General features: G+C 44.6%; 3 protein-coding genes across 5 annotated transcripts; 2 read left to right on the top strand and 1 right to left on the bottom strand.

The window, feature by feature from the left end:
- Positions 1-287: 287 nt before the first annotated feature.
- On the top strand, positions 288-8,046 carry lmnl3 (lamin L3). 2 transcript variants are annotated; one of them, XM_077023043.1, is made up of 11 exons: positions 288-842; positions 1,141-1,297; positions 1,501-1,626; positions 3,021-3,191; positions 3,413-3,538; positions 4,757-4,977; positions 5,119-5,332; positions 5,485-5,592; positions 5,798-5,917; positions 6,093-6,203; positions 7,279-8,046. In XM_077023043.1, exons 1-11 carry the CDS (start codon positions 463-465, stop codon positions 7,318-7,320), a joined length of 1,776 nt encoding a protein of 591 aa, XP_076879158.1. In that variant the 5' UTR covers positions 288-462; the 3' UTR covers positions 7,321-8,046. The 2 variants fall into 2 exon arrangements, with proteins under 2 accessions (XP_076879158.1, XP_076879159.1); XM_077023044.1 differs by lacking the exon at positions 7,279-8,046 and adding an exon at positions 6,816-7,271.
- On the bottom strand, positions 7,984-12,429 carry marchf3 (membrane associated ring-CH-type finger 3). Of its 2 annotated transcripts, XM_077023045.1 has the most exons (5): positions 12,235-12,429; positions 10,338-10,535; positions 9,964-10,168; positions 8,833-9,039; positions 7,984-8,459 (listed from the first exon to the last, which is right to left on the bottom strand). In XM_077023045.1, exons 2-5 carry the CDS (start codon positions 10,520-10,522, stop codon positions 8,304-8,306), a joined length of 753 nt encoding a protein of 250 aa, XP_076879160.1. In that variant the 5' UTR covers positions 10,523-10,535; positions 12,235-12,429; the 3' UTR covers positions 7,984-8,303. The 2 variants fall into 2 exon arrangements, with proteins under 2 accessions (XP_076879160.1, XP_076879161.1); XM_077023046.1 differs by lacking the exon at positions 12,235-12,429 and having other exon boundaries at positions 10,338-10,582.
- Positions 12,430-15,026: 2,597 nt separating this feature from the next.
- On the top strand, positions 15,027-17,252 carry gjd6 (gap junction protein delta 6). The gene has a single exon (XM_077023049.1). It carries the CDS (start codon positions 15,591-15,593, stop codon positions 16,647-16,649), a length of 1,059 nt encoding a protein of 352 aa, XP_076879164.1. The 5' UTR covers positions 15,027-15,590; the 3' UTR covers positions 16,650-17,252.
- The last annotated feature ends 232 nt before the right edge of the window (positions 17,253-17,484 follow it).

Raw genomic sequence — 17,484 nt, forward strand, 5'->3', positions numbered from 1 at the left:
TTAAAAAAAACAAGCTGTATTCAATGTCCCCACCTGCTCACTAAAAGCACCATGGCGAACAGTAGGTTCAGTGATACACTGTCGTCCCCTGCAAGGACGGGTTTCCGCCCACTAGGATAATAAATTCGTATTTCTTTTATTTGTGACACGTTTTTAATGGCACGTTTCATTATTCTATCATTCTACCCATTTACTGGCAAACTTTAAAAACGTTCCCTTTAAATTGTACCGAGACTGCCCAGCGTCCACCGGTCTTGTGACGTGACATCACCAAACCCATTAATCCTACAGCTGTGCGCAATGAAACCGACTATAAGGGGGAAAGAAACACGTTAACAGGCCTTAAGACGTTATAGTTTGCGCTCTTCATATCATAGTGTGCTGCTCACGCTATTTATTAAACCGCATCCTGCTGCAGGGTCACGTTGGGCTTTCCAGAGTAGGTCAGTGCTACTAATAGCCATGATGACTTCCACACCGGCCACCTCGGCCAGCCGCGCGTCGCGCACTACAAGGCGCAGCACCGCCGGAGTGTCGCCGTCCTCCGTCAGCCCAACCCGCATCAGCCGTCTTCAGGAGAAAGAAGACCTTCGGCATCTAAACGACCGACTTGCCAACTACATCGAGCGCGTCCGGCAGCTCGAGAATGATAAGTCGTCTCTGCACCTTCTCCTGGAGGAGAAGGAAGAAACGACGACTAGGGAGCTGAAGAACGTGCGGCTGCTGTACGAGACCGAGCTGAATGATGCGAGGAAAACTTTGGACACCACTGCGAATGAAAGGGCCAGGCTTCAAATAGAATATAGCCAGCTCTGTGAAGACCACCGCAAATTGGTGACAAGGTAAGGGTGGGAGAAGTGTGTGTGTGTGTGTGTGTGTGTGTGTGTGTGTGTGTGTGTGTGTGTAGGCCTATGTATGTATGGATGGATGGTACAGAACGTGATGCGCACACAAGTTACCTTTGGCTAGACTAGAACTGGCTCCGGGTACGAATGGAATTTGAGTCTCCAGCTATTGAATATAGGTCTGTAATTGTTGACCAGTTTGCCACCCTTGAATGCTGAAGCCGGTTTGAAGTTTGCTTACTAGTACAAAGACATTGGCCTAGTGTCACATAAGCAATGATTCATGGTCTTTCAGGAACAACAAGAAAGAGGCAGAACTGACCAACGCTGTTGACAGTTGGAGAAATCTTGAGGCCGCCCTGAACTCTAAAGAGGCAGAGTGTGCAAATTTACTAGCAGCCAACCGCAGGATGGAAAATGACATCTCTGACCTCAAGACGCGAGTGGATAATGTGAGTTTTTGCAAGTGTCCAGTTGTTTATCTGCACAGAGATAAAACAGATGTTCGTTAAATATGTAAGGAGACTTAAAATATAGAATGATGTTCCATAACTGTGTGCAGCGAATCCTTTGTTTGATTAGAATTGAAGGGATAGATGTTTCCTTTGTTGATTTGCCCTGTTCACCTGTCGTCCTGCGCCTGCCTGTTTTGTAGCTGGACACCGCATTGGCAAATGGCAAAGCTCATATGAACTCTGAGATGCTGCGCCGTGTGGACGCTGAAAACCAGATCCAGACCCTTCAAGAGCAGATGGACTTCCAGAAGCAACTTGCAGAACGGGTGAGCAGCTCTGTAGTAACAGGACAGCATTGCAGGCCTCTGGTCAGTTTCTCAGATTCTTTCTCTGAAATTAACATGGCAAGTAGTGCTGGGTGGTATGACCAAAATTGTTTGGATGTTTTTTCCCCCCATGCATGATATGCTAACTGCATTGATTGCGAAAAGAATTACTACAGTAGAGTGGTTAACAGTACCCTATTCCACTGTTAGAAAAATGTCTCCACCTAAGTATTACATGTAATACAGATTTGCATGGCCCCACATGATCAGTTTTCAAATGGTAGCACTAAAGTGAATGAATCATATAGCATGACAGTTGCAGTAAAAATGTAAAACTGTAGGTTTATACAACTTGTGAACCAGCTACATGTAATATTATAAATTGCTCACCAGTTTGTTAATAACAAATAAGAGGTATTTAGACAAAGTAGACAGGGCTGTTTGTCAATGGTTTTAATGTACTGAAAAGTCCCAAATATCTTTCCTTTAATTAAATAACAATATTTAAACAAATAAATAATAACAGTGGTCGAATACTAGGGTGACTGTACCATTTCTTTTAAATGTGATAAAAGCAAATGTGTGGCCCATATGTGTATTTGTATAAATATGTAACTTAGTTAAGCTGAAGGTGCTGAAAAATATTGAAAATGGACCTTGAAAGTGCCGTACAAGTGCTTGAATTTCACATAGTAATGTTGTATGAACCCTGTAAACATAACGCAAAACATAACACTGAAGAGTGAAACACGCAAAGTTCCAAAAAAAATCGAGGTGCACGAGGTTGCGGAGCCACCACGATTTCGTAGTTTTTGCCGCGCGGACCCTCTCACCAGTCGCGACGTGCCAAGTATAAGCAGCTTTATTGGTGGTGCAGCAGATTGCTCTTGTTGCCACCAGCCACAACAAATTTAGCTCGACAGCATTTGCAGTAAGTGACTGTGTTTGGTCCACGTCCGACATTTAAAACCCTATGAACTTCCTGACAACAGACACGGCTCCTTTCTTTGTCAAGTTCATTTGGGGCATCATCTTTTACTTCAATATTTGGTAGAATATCTGGTTCGTAACGTCCCTCGTTTTCAGCAAGCTAGGTTTTCAGCAAGCTATTTAAACCGGTGTGGCTGGTATATGAACAATTCTTATCATAACAAAAATAAGCACCGGTTTTTGGTGCAAACCGGTATACCGCCCAGCACTAATGGCAAGTATAAGATGATTCTACAGCCACTGTAAATGATTCCTCCTTTCAGCATCTGATGCCAATGAATCTGAGTCCTATTTAAGCGTAATTAATGCATCAAAACTAAATGCCATCCACATCCTAAGATTGAGCCAGTATGGTGTTCCCGTACCAATCCCACCATGCTGCGCTCCTCCGTGCTCGTGCGCAGGAAGTGCGGGAGATGCGGAGTCGGCTGGAGAGTCGGCTGGTGGAGGTGGAGTCAGGCAAGCAGCAGGAGTTTGAGAGTAAACTGGCTGAGGCCATGCAGCAGCTCCGCCGAGAGCATGAAGGCCAGATCCAGCAGTACAAGGAGCAGCTGCAGACTACCTTCAACGCTAAGGTGTGTCCTCCTTAACCAGCCCAGTGAGGCTGTCTGGGCTTCTCATGCTCAGCTTATCATCCGCTTCATATTCGAAGATTGCTGAATGGGTGGGTTTTTTTTTTTTTTTTTTTTTTTTTTTTTTTTTTACACTTTACACCATTTTGGATAAGTTTAGGAGTTTGTTTTTCCTACAATATTTCTCAAAATCGGTCTCAACATTTGTGTCGTTTGTGTTGCAGTTGGAGAACGCTAAGCAGGTTGCTTTAAAGAACAGCGACTATGCGGCCTCAACCAGAGAGGAGCTTGAAGAAGCCAAACTCAAGCTGGAGTCTCAGTCTGTGCAGATTGGCCACCTGCAGAAACAGGTGAGGCTGTTTCCTACACTGATAAAAATACTGTGCTTTATCTACTTAAAAAAATCAAGGCAATTTTTTGCTTCAGATTATTATGTAGATCAAATACAACTAGTCTTTGTATGAACTACTTAATTTTCTTTGTGCAAAAAATAACTTTGTAAGTCCAGTCAACTTTATTTTTTGCACAAAGAAAATTAAATTAACACATCTTGTTAAGGACAAAATGCAAAATATCTTGTATTTGGAACAAATGCAGATTAATTTCAAAACAAGATATATTCATGTAAAGTTACAAACATAATTTTTTTTGTTAATATCACATATTTAATTGTTACATTTACATCTGCTCAGATTTATTTTTTTCAGTGTATCGTCAGTTGATCTGTATCCTAAAGACTCACTATGGTGTCTAAATCTGTGTTGTGTTCATAGATGCAGATGCATGACTGAACTGCTAAATTATGATGAATTAGTTAAAGTATAAAAGAAAATGCAGGAGGTCTTCTGGTTACTTCAGTCCCAAGTTACGATGTTTGGTGGTTACGACACGTCTTCCATTTACTGTATATAGCCTTGTTTTGACTTAAGTGGTTTTGCATCGTAAATGTCGTGACGCAAACTTTGTGTTTGGTGTGCATGGTGGAAGGATACACGGTTATGCGGTTACACGGTTGATAATTACTTACTTAGGATAAGTGCTTAGTGTTTACGTAAAGTATGTACGTATGTTCCGACTTGCACCGAAAATTGGTTTATGATGTGATGTAAGAACAGATCAACGTCGTAAGTCTAGGACCCCCTGTATATTCAGTTCAATTATGAATTGTAATTAGGTTTATGTTGAACATGTTGGTACAGTCAAAAGCCTCATGTGCTCTGCACTTCTCCCATAATACATCAACTCTGTTGCAGTTTAAAATCATAACCACAGTAATAAAAATAACTCCTCAAAAATCTAAATTACCCTCAAGATTGTATGGTACTGTAAGACTGTGTGTGTGTGTGTATATAACAGCATTCATCTATGAATAGATGAGACAAGCATTAAATCAAAATGTCTTCCTATTGTTGGTAACAGCTGGTTTAGATGTTTGTTGGCTCATTTATTCATTATTTATTTTAATGCTGTCCTATCGGTTTGCCTGAGTAGACATTTTGTTTCTGCACTGTGTGTGTGATATATCTGGCGTCATCTAAAGGAAAGTCATCTGGGTGCGTGTTCTCCAGAACTGTTCCCAGGAGACCCAGCTGCAGGAGCTGGAGCGCACCCTGGACCGCGAGCGTGCGCTGGCCCACCAGAGGCTCTCTCAGAAGGAGCAGGAGATGGCCGACATGGGGCAGCAGATGCAGGCGCAGCTGGAGGAGCACCAGAGTCTGCTGGATGTCAAGCTCATGCTGGACATGGAGATCCACACCTACCGCAAGATGCTGGAGGGAGAAGAGCGGAGGTGAGGGGGACGTCGTGCAGTGCTTTTGCACTTCTCGCACAAATCTCGGTGACATGACGGTGCACTTCGAGGGAAGAGTTGTGGTGTTTGGGTTTTTTCCTCGTTTTACGTTTCCTGACTTGCACTTGCTTTCGTCCCCAGACTCAACCTGTCCCCGAGTCCGTCTCAGCATGCAGCAGAATCCCGCACCCAGTCACTGCGGAGAGCGGTGGGCAAGAAACGCAAGTACGAAGGGGGCTCTGGCCTCTCGCCCAGCTACAAAGTCTCTCAGCGCTCGCGTACGCGCGGCTGCGTGTCCATCGAGGAGATCGAGCTGGACGGAAGCTTTATAAGGCTCAAGAACAACTCTGACATGGTACGACTCGTAGGTGGTTGCTAGGTGCTTGCTATGGTATGATTCCTATGCTGGGTGGTTGCTAGAATATGTATATTTTAATTTGCCGCAAATTGGGTGTTGGTGTACAAAGTATGTATCAATTATCAAAAAAAAAATTGGCACAATTTCAGGACCAACCACTAGGGGGCTGGGTACTTAGGAAAAGCCAACCAGGAACATGTGATGTCATCTTCCAGATCCCGCCGTCCTGTGTCCTGCGCACAGGACAAACACTGTCGGTAATAACATGTGTTATTATGCCCTAATGACTATAAATGTATAAATGTTGAATTTACACCTAAAATGTATGGAATCTCGTAGTTAAATTGACTAAAACTGTTTTTAAGAATGGGTACATAACTACATCACTACATAACTAGTGGATGCGCAGACGCTTTGATGGTCCTTTAAAAATGGACATACTCACGATGCCTGCGTGTTCAGATCTGGTCTTCAGGAGCTGGTGTGGAGGAGAATCCTCCTACTGACCTGGTAATGAGGAGCCCACAGACGTGGGGGGCAGTCAGTGGTGTCCAGGTCTCTCTCTTCAATGCCCAAAATGAGGTAAGACGAACAAAACATCAAACACGCAAATAAAACTGCTGGTCTGTGCACGAGTGCAGAATTGTGCTTATATAAGCACACCTATAAAATAAATGGTTAACTTGGGAAGGAAGTAGTTCCAATTATTTTGTCTGCCTGACAGTGCTGTGTGCCTTTTGGGCCGGGTGGGGGCTAGGAGACAGCAAACCGCACAGTGGTGTGTGTGCGGGGCCACGATGAGGGAGATTCTGGTGCAGAACCGCACTACCAGGGCGAGATGGGCTCTGAGATTCACCTGTGTCGACAGGTAACCACCACTGAGCTACCTTCCCACTCCAGAGCTAGAATAAACGGATTGCATGCTGTATAATGCAAAATGCATACCACCAAACACATGGCAAGGCCAGTCCGAGCCTCCTGAGAGGAAAGTTAGTGTTCACGTTCTGTCAGCTGGTTCAGTTCTTGCTCAACCCTGTCTGTGCTGTAATAGTCACAGTGCAAAGTACAGTTGTGTGTGTGTGTGTGTGTGTGTGGTGGGGATTGCATTTTTATACTATAGTAAAGTCTCATGAGGTGGAATGTAAACATTGTATATTGAGGGGAGGGGGGGGAGTGATAAACAGGGAACTGTGCCAAACCACAATCAATTCCAATAAGCTTTTGTTAGTTAGCAGGCACCGTTACATTAATAACACTCATGTCCTCGTGTCTCGAAGAGGCTGAGCTACCATATACCTCATTCGATTTTCCCTCCTCCATTATGTGACTGTGGCCACTGAGTGCATCGGACACTTGATACGAGTTAAACCCTGTGCATTAAAATCTGGTGAATATATTAACAGGAATGCGAGATGGATGCTACCACTACCTCTCGTAGCCAGATGTAGCTAATGTCTTCATTTCTTTTGTTATGGAAAAGACCAAAAGAAAGAAAAAGCGATGCTCTTGTGCCCTGTCCTGACCTGCCACTGCTCCACCAGGGCGGGAGGTGAGAATCTCCCGAGGATGATGCAGTGGTGGTGCTACGGCTGGCTGTGTGTGTGTGTGTGTGTGTTGCTTCTCAGCCTCTGCCCACTGATACCTTCACATACCTGCATAATGACCACATATTCCTGCCTTCATGTGGCATAAGGGAAATTCCAACAGCATCAATCTAAAGGCTAGCTTTAAATAAAAAATGTCTTCCTGTTGGTAACTGCTGCTTTAGATCTTTGTGTTTGCTCATTTAATTAATACCATGAGCTTTTAACCCCGTCCTGCATTGTCAGTTTGCCCGAGTCCTGATGACCTTGCTTACGCACCACTCACCTGCAGATTGTTTTGTCGGAGGCGTTAATTAATTATGGAGAACCAACAAGTATGTAAATGAACTTGTTTCACAGGGTGGGACAGGAAATCAGGAAGCCAGCTGTGCGCTTATGTAACGGTCCTCTGCCTCTGATGCACGGTGTTGTGGACCACTCCAAACGACTGCATGTGTTTGTAAAGAGTTTGAATGTAACCACAAAGCCCTAATCAAAAGTCAAGTGAGTTTTCCTTATCAGAAAGCCAGCTAGAGGCCCCAAACGTTGATGACCTTTTAAATAAGCGTGCACATGTCTCTAGTACATGGAGAAGTTAATCTGTGTTAACCAAGCTAAAGAGGGGAGAAGAGAGTAGTCCAAGATGCGTCTCTACCTCCTGAACCTCCAGTGGACTGGGCACATCCAGTGTTCAAACATGTACAGCATTCAAGCAGCTATGTAAATCCAGAAGTTTGTATATTTCCATGACAATCCATCTTTTGATTTAGGTATACATGTATACTGCAGAAAGCATTTTAAAATGGTATGGTGACTTGGGTAGAAAAGATGGTCAAATATGTAGCACTTGTCTTTTGGGTGGCGATCGCAAGGTTCTCCCCATGCTTTATCTGAAACAAAATGTCTGAAGCGTTTTTCTGTAATCCCGCTCCATTTCAGTATTACTTACATTAGTGTGCCTTTTATGCCCGCGCCTTCAAAGTTGTGGTTCATATGAATGTGTTCTCAACCTTCTGTAATACTTGAGATGGACTTTTAAGGTCCTTATTGTCTATTTATTGTTTTTGACCTTCCAATTTGTAAACTTTTTATATATGCATGAATTTAATAAAGGTTACAATGCAGTCAGTCAGTTGTTGCACGTTTCAGAGTATTGCTCAACCGAAACCTTTCAGTACCATCACAGTGTGCAGCTTAATGTTTACACAATAATAAAAATATACATAAAATTAAGCAACAGGAACCACCCTCCATCTTTAGCATCACTGTCTTTTTGTTGGCCGTTCCCCACGTTTGAGCCAGCCATCTCCATACTACTGAGGTATAAGTCCCAGAACAGGGTGAGCTTGACTTCTGGGGTTCGTGTCCACCCCTCTGGTCAGAGGTCATACCACTGCGTCCTTGGTCTTGGCCGTGTCCAGGAAGGGCGGAGTGCTGGGGTGCGGGCGTGGTGTGTGCTCCGACGGGGCAACGTGCAGCCTCACTCTGGGCTCACTGGCCCGCCACACCCTGAACAGGTGCACGTGGTAGTGCAGTGACACCTGCAAGGACCAAACAAACCTCAATGCCCAAATGGACTAAACCAGACTGAGTTGAGTTGAGTGTAGTGAACTTGTTCAATTAAGCCTTTAAAAATGGATGAAGTGGGGGGCGGGGCATTTAAAACAAAAAAAGTGTTTACCTGTACTGAGCCTAATCTATTGGAGGATGTTTATTCATTCTGGTAATTCTGATTAAAGGATCTAGAATGTGGAGTGTGCAGGAAGTGGTGAAGCTCACTTGGTGACGTGTCGCATTCTAATTTCCCTCCAACCAAGTTATAGGTTGTTAGGTACATGTGTTTCTGCAGTTTCTTTTATGCTTATATCTTTATTTAAAATTTTATTTTGAAGCTTTTAGTAAAAAGTAACTCACAAGAGTCCAGAAGAGGTAGATGATGAAGAGAGCCAGTGTGAGCACCAGGAGCCCAAAAGCCTCTGTGCTGCTGTTGTAGTAGAGGTCCATGGCTCCTTGCACACACAGCCATCCGGACAGGCTGGCTAGTGGAGTTATGATCAGGAAACAGAGTGCGTCCCCACACAGCGCCCTCCTCTGGTGCTGCATTGCTGGTGCAGTCAGCCACTTCGCCAGGTGACGTGGGCATGATCAGAACACACAAATATTAGCGATGTTGCCACTGAGAGGAGCTTCCTGTGTTTTTAAGACTGAACTGATCTCACAGAGATCTGGCACCACATGAATTGGAAGGTCCATTTCTACTTTGCTTTCATGAGGTCACTTTAATTATTATATGCAGAAGGTTAAAGTAACCTGATCAACAAAAATGTTGTAATGAGACACATATTTTAAGTGGAGACTTCATACCACATTACTAAGTTGGCGAGCAATTGCAGGTTAATTCTTGCTAATAGCTTTAATCATGGCATCATAGGACAATATGAGGGCTAAAATGAGCGTCTTTCGAGATGCCAAACCATGTGCGTGAGATGAAGGACTTCGATTAGCCAAAAAGCCCTGGCCAAGCTGGAAGTGGACATGCATGCACCGTCTAATCTCATTTCCCTGCTAAGTGGCTTTAGCGCTTAAAACCAGCTGAGCTCCAGCGTCTCCTCTAGCGTTACCTCAGCGTCTGATGGGCGTGCCAGGTCATGTCATCACAGTGCCAAGAGACAGGGGTGCACGTGGTGTTAATGATTTGTGACGTGTGTACTGCTCGTATGTTGGGTTGCTTCTCTTTGGTTTTATTTGTATGTCGCTCTCAGGACTGTAGTGCACAATAGGAGTGAGATGGGGGTGTTTTTCTGTGACCACCTGCAACACCGTGTCAGTGGAAATGAGGTAGGAAGCATTTTCAGCAGTGTTGGAGTGAGGCCTTCAGTACCAAGTTTCACGGAACCCCTAATGCCATTATAGCACATCTCCACTAACAAGAAACACCTTTCTGCCAACTAGTAGCACCAATTCCAAGGTGCCCAGGCGTCCCCCGCCGCCTCCCCCGCCAGACCCACAGCCCCTAGGAAACAGAGTCACGTCAGGCGTGTTCACCTCGGTCAGCGGTTTGGGCAGGTACTCCAGCGCGAACTCGAAGTGGCAGAGCTCACAGCGGCTGGCGTGCGAGGCGCTGAGCCAGCGCTCCAGACACGCGCGGTGGACGGTTCTGAGCGACCCCGCGCACTGGCATGGTGATAAAAGGTCCCCTGCGCTCTGGCCCTCGTGACAGATACGACAGAGGGGCTCCTCCCAGTTGAGGCTGAAAGCAAATTCATTCACGCCCGGTGAGCAACACGCGCTCGGGCGGATCTGGTGCCGAGATATACTGGTGCATTCAAGAACGTGTGCGGTGTGCGTTACTGATAATCTTAGGACGTGGCAAAACTTTTTGGCTATAGGAAACTTGATGAAACCCAGGAGACACGTACCTGCTGCAGCTCGGACCAGGGAGAATGGAAGATACAAGAGCAGAGCAGGAGATGGTGTCCTGGACTGCGGTTATGGAGGTCTCCTGATGAACACATGGGGTGTGCACGCTCACCAGCTGCACGGGGCAAGCAGCAGGCCCTGGAAACAGCTCCTCACCCAACATGGCCGCTCTGCATGGGGGCATTCATGCCTGAATTCTTCGCAAGAAGAAAAGGGTCGTCTTAGATGAGGAAAGGTCAAAGTTCACCTTTTCTGTTTTATTTATTTTAATTTTTAGAGATGTCATTTCACAGCGGTTCCGTCACGGTCTGGGGGAGGATCGCTAATTAGTAAGAGGAAGAAAAGCTCCTCTAGAAGGAGCATACATTTAAATGGACAACAGCACTGCAGGCCTGAGAATTATACAGAATTATTTCAGACTTTTCAATACTGCGGACAACACACGGTTTCTGTAAAACAATCAACCTCATAACTTTGCTCTCCATTAGCAGAGAACGGTCCACATATATTCTCCCTGGCACTGCTTGGCAGCCAGTGAGACACAGTGGCTTGAGTTGCAGCCAGTGTTTTGAATATGGGAAAATATAATAAAATGCAATATAGCAGTTTGACAGTGATGGTTCCTGCAAGATTGACCTGAGCGATTTATAGATGCAAGTTCTCAAGTGCTGACATTATGATTTCGTGGTCATTGTTTCAAATTCAATGTGCAGGAATACAAAACAACAAAATGTATATCAAATCACAAAATGTATGCTACTATCCATATAGACAATGAAGCGTATCTGTTATCACTTTGATGGAACACAAAAAACATGTCACCCAGTGTCTGTGAAACAAAACATCGCCTTGCAACAGATTTGAAGCATTTCATAAAAATCTAGAGGAGGGAGCTGATAGTCTGACTCCAGACGATGGAGAAGCACCTATTCACAATCCACTCATTCATCCAGCCTCCGTGTGCACCGGCTGGGGGCTGTAAGGGTGCCATCAGCATCCCAGCTGCCTGCCCAACCTGCTCCCTGCATGGACCCAGGGGGACGGCTGTTGCTACGGTGACACCCCCCCCCCCCCTTCTCCACACAACCATCTTTTTTCTTTTTTGGACTCACAGTATGTGAAGTTAACTGAATCCTTCTGGTCCCAGAATGTTGCTTTTCCGGGCCTCTCATGTCTTTCTGGTTTCTGTAATTCATATTCTATATTTATGTATTATCTATATATATGTATGTCTCTAAAATGTAAAGGCATTTAAGATTTCTATTAAGCAGTTTAGTTACTTTGTAATAAATTTATAGAATTATTTATTATTACTAAACTGCTGTACAAGACATGCTGTGAATTGTGTGAACCCTCACTAAGCAAGATATAGAAATAAAACATATAAAAGAAATAAAAATTTAACTCAGCACTGTCCAGTATGCCATACAACACTTGCATTTTTGAGCTTATGTCCCAATATATTCATGCTGAACAATATCATACTAATACACATCAAGCCAACCAGGGCTGTAATAACAGCAGTGTCTCCAGCCTCGTGGCTCTTGGAGTTCAGCTGAGCCTGTGCTGTCTTCCCCTTCCACAACCGCAGTGACTCTACTAAAAATACAGATGCATTAGTCCAAATGCATTATAAGAGGCAGCCATGCTCTTCTAAGGTTACTGGACTTTAATCCTGCTAATGAAGTGTTAAGGCCATCTGAATTCACCTGTGACCTCTTTTGATGTCAGGTTATGTCACTGGAGTCATATCAAGTTGTCATCTGGTTTGTAATCTATATTACTGTTAATTTGTAATCCGTATTGCAAAATAGCACCAACTGTCAGATAGCTGGTGAATCTACTTTGATCAGAAGTGTCAATAGTAATATGGAACAGGCTGTTCAAAACTCTTACCTGACTAGCAGATGCATCCAGCTTTGCCCTAAAGGACGGAGGATGTGGGAAACCCCCCAAAGTCAAGAGGCACAAACCTCATTGATCCTTCTTGAGATAAACAGAGACCTGTAGCACTTGTGTTTTCTTCATGCAGAGCAGTTTACTTTCAGTGAGGAGGTGCTCTTCTCATCCCAGAAAAGTAAGGGCTTTACGATACACACATATTCTCTCTCTCTCTCTCTCTCTCTCTCTCTCACACACACACACACACACACACACACACACACACACACACACACACACACACACACACACACACACACACACATTCACTCTCTCTTCCCCCTGTCTCATTCTTCCCCTCTCTATCCCCCTCCTGCTTCTCTTTCTCCAGACAGTTCCCTTTGGCTGGTCAGATTAGCAATGAGCTAAAGGTTGTTGGTGAGAACACCCAGAGTCTACGACGGGGAAGGAGGTGTGGCGTGGGCTAACTGAGTGGAAAAGCCCTTTCACATCAGCGCTAGTCAGACATCGACAAGTACCTCTTTGCCCAAGACCCCCTAATCCAGTTAGTGTCTGCCTGAAATTATGGTAATTTATGAAGACCTGGGCACTAGTACCAAACTGCCTTACAGACATAAAAAAATGACTGAAGGGATTTAGGGAAAACAGTAGTGTGATGGGCTTAAGACAAACTTGTTTATTTGTTAAAAGCAGGAAAGCAGGTTATTATCTTGTTTTACGGAGAAGTGTGCTGTAATATTTTGAATGCTTGTATTTGGAGGACAGATGGGTAGGAACAAGTAATATTTACACAGTTTCATGTACTTAAGCAAAAGTTGCACATACATAAATAACATTTCTAGTTTAAATCCTTGTGAAATTATAATACTTTTACTCATAGCTAGGTATATATCGGAGGAAATCTGTTTTTGACAAGAAATCTGTTGCAAAGTGAAGAAATACCCTTGACTAATTTAAAGTTTTACTGTGTGAAGTGTGCTCAGACTACATTCCAAGGTCTTTCGGTCAACTTTACATAGTTTTAAAAGTCATAATTTCAAATAAGAATTTGAACAAGACCATCAAAGATATGTCATGTGATGGTTATATATGTTTGCCTCATTACAGCAGTAGTGCATTACAGGGTGCATTAAGACTTTATGTAAATCCCCTAGAGCCAGACATATGGCCCGTGGGACTGAAATTGTAGGACTTCTAAAGAGGTAGAAACATGCTGCTCTAATTCCCTAACCAGACAGTTGTCAGTGTGAACAGTTGAAGAAAATGTGCAAATTTCCTTGAAACGTGAGAAGCCGTAGTCCTGCAGGGAGGGTGAGGGGGGGAGGCCCGGGGCGGCCTTCATTCATATTTATCACGGCTTGTTCTTGTACCTCTGCCGGGTAGCTCAGATGAAAGCGTGAAAAGAGGAAACACAGCAGACTCCAAGTGTTCAGAAAGCACAAAAGGAAAAAACCTCTCTATGCTCTTCTTTCTCTCTGTCTGACTTGCGTTAATCCTGTCTGCTATTCAGCTCAATGACCCATCACACAAAGGCTGCAGGAGATGGGCAGCATTGGGAACCATCATGAACAGCTCGACAGGGCGAATAATTCCTTTGACGTTTCAGAGACGGGGGAACTCGGACACCGCGTATTATCATAGGAATGAACAGGGGAAAGGACGTCCTCATTTTGCTGGTGGGACAGAGCAGTAGACTGAGAACTGGATCTCCCATGAATTTATTCACTCGTTAAATAGTGAAAGTAGGATAATGTAAACAATTTAATGAGTCATTTTTCTTTTCTTTAACAACTTTGTGGATAATTGGACCTACAAAGTTGTTAAAGAAAAGAAAAAAGATTTGGTCATTTGTACTGATTTACCTGCTGCATTTATTATATTAAAAATGTAATACGCATTATCTTCCAGAAGTAGCCTAGTGATATCAAGCACAGCAAATTTACTTTTACTTTTAATTTCATGCAAAGCCAATAATAATGTGACGTGAGCAGTGAAATGTAAAGGAGCCGCAGGAAAATGAAAAGGCGTGATGTCCTCACTCTTCACTCTTTACAATGAGTATTTCCAAACATAACCCTGCTGGAACACAGAGAGCTTGATTCTGTTTATCTCCAAACGTATGCAATATAAAATATATACTTTATTGTCTAATAGTTTATTTATATTCTAGTAAAACCTGTATATGTTTGTGTGTGTGTGTGTGTGTAAATACGATGACCAGTTATCCTTGACAGGCCATCAGAATGCCGGGAGAAGCAGCCCATACACTACTACGCGTCTCGAGAGGACTGAGCACTCCTCACCACACACATATCCTGCTTGTTTGGCACTCTGTCAGACTAAGAGCTCAGATGTACAGGTCCAGTCTGATAATGGAGACACTGCTGTAAAAGACTTCAGTAAAACCTTTAGTCACACTGGTTCATAACCATGCAATGGAACTGCACTTTGCAGACAAGGTACAGACACTAAACATTTTATAACCGTGGATATTATAAACATATAAGTCACTATCTTCACAGCACATCTAATTTGTGCCTTGTAAAAGCCATGTATAAGCATTGATGCTCTTAACAAATTTCAGAGATTATTAGCACTGAAAATTAATTTTCCCTTTAATATTCAGTAATTCCCTGTATTTTAATGTGCCAAAATTAAAATAAAATAATTTTTAAAATCAATAAATAGAATGCAAATGTGTTAGACATGCAAAACCAAAAAAATTTGCCCATAAACAGTGGAGGTTTTAGAAATTTATTTTCTTGTATCTTGATATTTTAGTCCACGTGACTTGCAAAAACATATTCTATTTGAGGCAGTGAACATCATAAAATTCAACCAAGTCAAGTCAGAGTATGTCAAGGATTTACTGTCCATGTTTTAAAACACACAAAATATAGGCACTTAGTCTACTACACCTTCATAAATAGTATAAAGGTATAAAAGCACACACTATCTGAAGCATTTACAAAAGCCTACACTATCTGAAGCATATTTTTAAATCCGTGCCCTTTTAAAGGAACCCTCTGCCTATTTGAGCGGCAGCAAGCTAAAAAAGAACGCAATCAGCCGCCCCTATCAGAGCGCTATCTCAATCTGGAGGGCCGCCGTCTCCCCCGGACGTTATTAAAGCCGAGCCTGAGGAGAAAGGCCAGCAGCATGTGGTCCGCGCTCAAGTGGCCTCTGGCAGGAGTGGAGCGGGACGCTTATCTCTGAGCAAGGCGGAGATGCCTCGGGTTGGCCACCATAGACCGGCCGCCGGGTCCCCGGCTTGATGCCCAGGAGCGCCTGTCCTGGCCAGAGTGGATCTGTCTGAGGTGTTGCGGCGGGCCGGTCGGCCGTTCGCAGCCATGACGGAGTGGACGTTGCTGAAGAGGCTCCTGGACGCCGTGCACCAGCACTCCACGCTGGTGGGGCGTCTCTGGCTCACCGTGATGGTGACCTTCCGCCTGCTGGTGGTGGCCGTGGCTGCGGAGGACGTTTACGCCGACGAGCGTGAGATGTTTGCATGCGACACTCTGCAGCCGGGCTGCCCAAACGTCTGCTACGACGCCTTCGCGCCCATCTCGCAGCCGCGCTTCTGGGCCTTCCACGTCATCGCCGTGTCGGCACCATCGCTCTGTTTCGTCGTGTACACCTGGCACAGCCTGGCCAAGCAGGTGCCGGTGCGCCAGGGGGGCGAGGAGGAGGCCTGTGGCCGCAGTTGCGACTCTGACAGCTGTTCCGTCGGGGCCCGTGGGCACCTGGGCCGCGGCCCAGCCGAGGCCCTCGAGGGCGTGAGGAAGGCCACGCCCGTGACCCGTCCCGCTAACACCCGGGAGTGTGCGGACGGAGCCTCGTCAGGGGTTTTGTCCAAAGTCTACGTCTGCCACGTGGTCTTCCGGGCCGCGCTGGAGGTGGCTTTCCTGGCGGTGCAATGGATGCTCTTCGGCTTCCGCGTCCCGGCTCATTTTGTGTGCATGGTGCCCCCTTGTGCCCAGAGGGTGGACTGCTACGTGTCTCGGCCCACTGAAAAGACCATCTTCCTCATCTTCATGTTCTGTGTGGGGGTCTTGTGCATCTTCCTCAATTTCCTGGAGCTCAACCACCTGGGCTGGAAGAAGATCAGGCTGTCCATGCACATGAAGGACGACTCCTGGAGAGCTCGCGGAGGAGTGAACCAGGACGGCCGCTCCCTGGCCTCCCTGACCTTCCGAGACGTGACCAGCACCGCTTCCCTGCCCACACTGGATCTGGTGGTGGACCACAGAGCAGACTGGACATGTGCTGGGAACTTCTCCCCACTCAAAGAGGGCCGAGACGACTCGCTGCTGACAGCGTCACACGGGGCCACAAAGCCAGCAAGAGGGAAACCACACTCTCCCAAAGGAACAGGGTCCAAACTAAGAGGTTCTGAGGTCTGGATATAAAATGTCCTCAGTTATCAAACGTTCAAACTTGTGTACATTTGTGGTGAGTCTTAAATTTGACAGTCATATGTAACATTTTTAAATACTTAAAAAGTTACTTACATCTTTTATTGAAATGTCACTAGAGCAAATGTTTCCACAGCAACATTTACTAAATTCACTTGTTACTTTTAATGTTTTTTGTGTAAGGAGTTAAATCTTAAATATCAGTCTGAACAATTATTTACCATTTGTCATTTATTTATGCAATATACAGTATGTAATATATCCATTTACATCTATAAAACACTTTCTGTATAAATTATACTAAAGAGAGCAAACGAATAAAAAGACCAAGGACTGTAGTGACAGAAACTGGAGCAAACGTTTAGAGTAAAAAACTGCTGGACACAGGACAAAAAACAAAAGCGGTCCAGGTATCAGTAGTAGTGTTAGGTGGTGAACAGGCCACCATTTTGATTTCTTGTAATCGTTCATTCATGCTCACCCCTCTGAGGAGAGAAGGAGTGTCAAAACAAATCTCTCGTTCAACTCCTAGGCTGCTTCACTAATGCTCCTGTTCACTTCTGGTGAAACGTCACGGTGACTCACTTTCCCGTCTGAGTTGGGTGGCAAAAATGAAATCATATGGCAACAATAAACTGTAAAATATCAACATTTCACAGGGCAACAGCTGGTTTCCTGGAAAGCAAATGTAACCTGAGCACACTGAGAAAATGGCTGAATCAAGACCTGAATATGTAGTTCAGACATCTGAATTCAGGACCAGGGAGTTCTCCTGTCAATGCATGTTCTAACTCGGACGTTGGAACTGATTAATACTGTATCAAAATAG

The sequence above is a fragment of the Brachyhypopomus gauderio genome, chromosome 12 (assembly GCF_052324685.1).
Source record: "Brachyhypopomus gauderio isolate BG-103 chromosome 12, BGAUD_0.2, whole genome shotgun sequence".
NCBI classification, from domain to species: Eukaryota; Metazoa; Chordata; class Actinopteri; order Gymnotiformes; family Hypopomidae; genus Brachyhypopomus; species Brachyhypopomus gauderio.